Genomic DNA, 5,000 nt, shown 5'->3' on the forward strand with positions numbered 1-5,000 from the left:
AAAACATAAGTGTCTGGCATGGGCGTTAGCAGTCCATGGGGACCGATGTAAACGTTATGTTCAGTTGGAGATTCTGCTTATGTTAATGTGTGTGTGTGTGTGTGTGTGTGTGTGTGTGTGTGTGTGTGTGCTGCTTATGGTAATGTGTGTGTGTGTGTGTATGTGTGTGTGTGTGTGTGTGTGTGTGTGTGTTGCTTATGTTAATGTGTGTGTGCAAACATGTCTGAGAATCAGACTCCTCCTCCATAAGGGTTGTTCTGTTCTATACATTAATTACAGCATCACAGACGACTCCTCCATAAGGGTTGTTAGCTGTTCTGTTCTATACATTAATTACAGCATCACAGACGACTCCTCCATAAGGGTTGTTAGTTGTTCTGTTCTATACATTAATTACAGCATCACAGACGACTCCTCCATAAGGGTTGTTAGCTGTTCTGTTCTATACATTAATTACAGCATCACAGACTCCTCCTCCATAAGGGTTGTTAGCTGTTCTGTTCTATACATTAATTACAGCATCACAGACTCCTCCTCCATAAGGGTTGTTACTGTAGCTGTTCTGTTCTATACATTAATTACAGCATCACAGACTCCTCCTCCATAAGGGTTGTTAGCTGTTCTGTTATATACATTAATTACAGCATCACAGACGACTCCTCCATAAGGGTTGTTACTGTAGCTGTTCTGTTCTATACATTAATTACAGCATCACAGCCTCACACTGCTCAGAATTGCACACGCTCACTTCCAATCACTCTCCTCTTCCTCCCACGTCTCTGCTTGTTCTCAGTGTCCCACTCCTCCTCTTCCCTCTCTCTCTCTCTCTCTCCCTCTCTCTCTCTTTCTCTGTGTTGACATGGGAACACTATGGAGGTGAAGACAGCAGCCTAATGTCCGTGTTCTCCTCAGCTGTTCCAGTACAGAAACGTATTATTATTATTATTATTATTATTATTATATCTGAAAGCATGTTTTCAAGCTCAGGCTCCCGGCGCTTGGCAGAGTCACCATCATGTATGATTGTCATTTCCCATTTGTGGTCCGTGTAGCTGTAGTGAATGAGGGCTCCATCAGGTGGTGTAGCTGTAGTGAATGAGGGCTCCATCAGGGTGGTGTAGCTGTAGTGAATGAGGGCTCCATTAGGGAGGTGGTGTAGCTGCATCAGGGTGGTGTAGCTGTAGTGATTGAGGGCTGCATCAGTGAGGGGTTCCGTGTCTAAGTCAGAGTTGCTCTCCACCCTCTCCTCCCCTCACTGGGGGCTGTGGGGTTCAGTTCTGCTCTCTCCTCTCCTCTCCTCTCTTCTCCTCTCCTCTCCTCTCCTCCTCTCCTTTCCTCTTCTCTCCTCATCTCTCCTCTCTTCTCCTCTCCTCATCTCTCCCCTCCTCTCCTCTCTCCCCCTCTCCTTTCCTCCTCTCCTCTCCTCTCCTCATCTCTCCCCTCCCCTCCTCTCCTCTCCCCTCCTCTCCTCATCTCCTCTCCTCTCCTGTCTATTCTATTCTATTCTATTCTATTCCATTCTGTTCTATTCTATTCTATTCTATTCTATTCAGTCTTGCATTCTATTCTATTCTGTACTGTGTTCTGCTGTTCTATTCTATCCTCTCCCCCTTTTCTCTCCTCTCCTCTCTTCTCCTCTCCTCTTCTCCTCTTCTCCTCTCCTCCTCTCCTCCCCGTGCCCTGTGTGTTCTGTGTATATCATGTGTTATGTAAAGCAGGAGCGCTGAGTCTCGTATGCAGATCAGCACTCGTTTATCTCCCTCAGCTTCCTCACATCCCTCTCTCTTCCATTCTCTCTCTTCCTGTCCATGCAGCCCTTTCTCCTGCTCTGCCTTTCGCCTCCACATTCATCTGCCTCTCATCCAATCATAATCTCTCTCTCTTTCTCTCCCTCGCTCTCTCTCTCCCTCTCTCTCTATATATATATATATCTCCCCTATTACTGCCTTTCAGTCAATAGCCACGTTTACATGGACAGTTTTTTGTCATTCCGATTAAACTATTCCGATTGAACATTTTTGCGCCGTCTGTTTACATGGGCTACATTCTATTCCGATCAGACGTCTGTAAGCGCTTTAGAATCTTTGATCGGAATAGCCGTTGTTTGCTACTTTTCATTGGGAAGATATTACGGTCAATCCGAATGACCGTATACATGAGCGTTCATTCGGAATAGGAATGGACTACACCACCTCTTCTATTCCGATCACAATTCTGATCGGATCAGGATTTTCATTCCGATTGAGGTGTTTATATGACGATTTTTATTCCGATTGAGCTGTTTTTTCCGTTTCTAATCGGAATAGAAGTGTCCATGTAAACGGGGCTAATATGTCATTCCAATACTCTCACTATTTTCCTCACTCTTATACTCTGTCCCTTTCTCACCCCCCTGTCTAACCTTAGCGCTCTCTCTCTCTCTGTCTCTCTCTGTCTCCCCCTCTCTCTCTCTCTCTCTCTCTCTCTCTCTCTCTCTCTCTCTCTCTCCCTCTCCCCTTTAGAGGAAGTAGCCTCTATGGTTGAACAGAGAGCAGAGTGCACTTGTATGCAGGAAAAGCGACAGGGGGAGAGGGGGAGGAGGGGATGTGTGTGTGTGTGTGTGTGTGTGTGTGTGTGTGTGTGTGTGTAAGCTCAGAGGCAGATAACAGAACAAACCACAGATGGTAAAGCAAGGCAGAGAGAGAGAGAGAGAGAGAGAGAGGGAGAGAGAGAGAGGGAGGGGGAGAGGGAGGGAGGGAGAGAGAGAGGGAGAGAGAGAGTGAGGGAGAGAGTGTGTGTGTGAAGGAGAGAGCGTCAGGAGAGAGTGGGAGGTGCAGCACATTCGTTGGTTCTCTGGCTTTCTATCTCACACTCACACACACACACACACTCTCGCATGCGCTCGAGGAGAGGAGGGGGAGAGACAGGCTGGACTGGGAGCTGCGTTATACACGTCCTCACCGCAAACGGAATCCCCCGGCACAGCTTTCCGCGCTCACACACACACACACACTCACACTCACACACACACGCATATGCGCCTGGAGCCTGCACCCTTGCACTTAGCCTCTCCGGAACGCCTATGTGTGTGTGAGTGTGTGTGTGTGTCGTGAGTGTTCTGAGTGTGACTGTGTGTGTGTGCCTGCCTGCCTGCCTGCCTGCCAGTGTCATTTCTCCGCGAGGGTGAGTGAGCGCATAAACATCTTCCTCCTCCACGCTGCGCTGTGATTGGCTGAACGACTCGAGAGACGAGGAGTCCGAGGGGCTGGAGGATCGCCGGGGCGACGAGAGACGGAGAGAGCCGGACCGCTGAACAGCAGCGCAGGTGCATCAGCCAGCAGGACTAACACCAAAGAGGAACTGCCGCGTGTGTGTGTGTGTGTGTGTGTGTGGAATACCAGCCTGCACTCACACACACCACAAACACACACACAGAAGACGAACAAGACCTGCACACGTCAGAGAAGACACACGGAAGCATCTCGTCTCTCTCGCTCTCGCTCTCTCTCTCTCTCTCTCTCTCTCTCTCTCTCTCTCTCTCTCTCTCTCTCTCGCTCTCTCTCTCTCTCGCTCTCGTTCTCGGGTTTCCGGAGTGTTCTGTTGCGTGGCGCTGCTCTCTCTGCTGTGCTGTCATCTCGACCGGCTCCTCGTCTGACATTCGCTCAGCTCAGCTCGCCGTCGCCTCTTCCGCGTTCTCTCTCTCTCTCTCTCTCTCTCTCTCTCTCTCTCTCTCTCTCGCGCTCTCTCGCTCCCTCGCTTCTGGAATGCCCCACAGCAGCGCAGCGTCCGCTCTCTCTCTGCCCCGGGGGCTCGGACCGTGGTGACCCCCCCCCCCCCCCCCCTCGCCGCCGGCACGCTGGAGCCCCCCCCTCCGCAGATGACCAGCAGCAACAGCATGAGCAGCGGCTACTGCAGCCTGGACGAGGACTCGGACGACTTCACCTTCTTCACCGCCAAGACTTCCTTCTTCCGCGCGCAGGCCGCCAAGGGGCCCCCGCCGGGACCCAAGGTACGCCACGCAGCCGGGGAGAGGGAGCCCCAGGACGGGGCCCCGGGAGCAGGGCGGGGGAGGAGGAGGTGGTGGGGGTGATGGAGGAGGAGGTGGTGGGGGTGGTGGAGGAGGTGGGGGTGATGTTTTGGGTCGTTTGTGGGGTGGGAGCGGCGCTGAAGTTAGAGCGGCAGTTGTGACAGAAAGGAGAAGGAGAAGCGCCCTGTCAAACAAGGAAGTGACCTCTGTGTGTGTGTGTGTGTGTGTGTGTGTGTGTGTGTGTGTGTGTGTGTGTGTGTGTGTGTGTGTGTGTGTGTGTGTGTGTGTGTGTGTGTGTGTGTGTGTGTGTGTGTGTGTGTGTGTGTGTGTGTGTATGTGTGTGTGTGTGTGTGTACGTGTGTGTGTGTGTGTGGCGTGCGTGCCTGCGTGCGTGCCTGCGTGCATGCGTGCATGCATGTGTGTTTGTGTATGTGTGTGTGTGTGTGTGTGTGTGTTTTTATGGTTTTCTGACAGGCTAGTCTCCCTGACCAGTGTTGGAGTGTGTCACTCATGCCTGCTTTGAGCTCGTAGCTCATCTGTTAGTGACAGCCCTTATTCAGCCTGTCCACCATACACACACTTTCTGTTTGTGTGTGTGTGTGTGTGTGTGTACGTGTGTGTACGTGTGTGTGTGCGTGTCTGTGTGTACGTGGTCAGTTTGAGGCTTTGCTGCTCTGTGTGGACTCTGCAGGAGTTAGTGAGGTCAGGGCTGTGCTTGGTGTTTGGTGTTCAAACACACCTCGCTTTTGCTGTTATTTGGAACATATATGCACACACACACACACACACACACACACACACACACACACACACACACACACTATATGTTTCCACAGCACGTTTGTGCATGTGTATGTGTACACTTGTGTGTATGCGTGCGTGCGTGCGTGCGTGTGCACTCTCCTGCTGTGTTGGCTCCAGATCTCATTTGCTCGCCGGAACACGATACGGCCACAAGAACGGCTCCGGTTCCAGCGGCTCTCGAGCAGTAGAA

At 51.5% G+C, this 5,000-nt stretch overlaps 1 protein-coding gene across 3 annotated transcripts in view; it reads left to right on the top strand.

Moving 5' to 3' along the window:
• The window catches only part of rassf5 (Ras association domain family member 5), an 88,937-nt gene that overhangs the window by 54,956 nt on the left and 28,981 nt on the right, over nucleotides 1-5,000 (top strand). Inside the window, exon 1 of one of the 3 annotated variants that reach the window (XM_062545258.1) lies at nucleotides 2,892-3,988. The exons of the other annotated variants lie outside the window; for them this stretch is intronic. Within the exon in view, the coding sequence (XP_062401242.1) occupies nucleotides 3,857-3,988 (132 nt within the window). The 5' untranslated portion in view covers nucleotides 2,892-3,856. Of the gene's footprint in view, nucleotides 1-2,891; nucleotides 3,989-5,000 lie in introns of those variants that run through there. 3 annotated transcript variants of the gene reach the window in all.

This window comes from Sardina pilchardus, chromosome 9 (assembly GCF_963854185.1).
Source record: "Sardina pilchardus chromosome 9, fSarPil1.1, whole genome shotgun sequence".
Taxonomy (NCBI): domain Eukaryota; kingdom Metazoa; phylum Chordata; class Actinopteri; order Clupeiformes; family Clupeidae; genus Sardina; species Sardina pilchardus.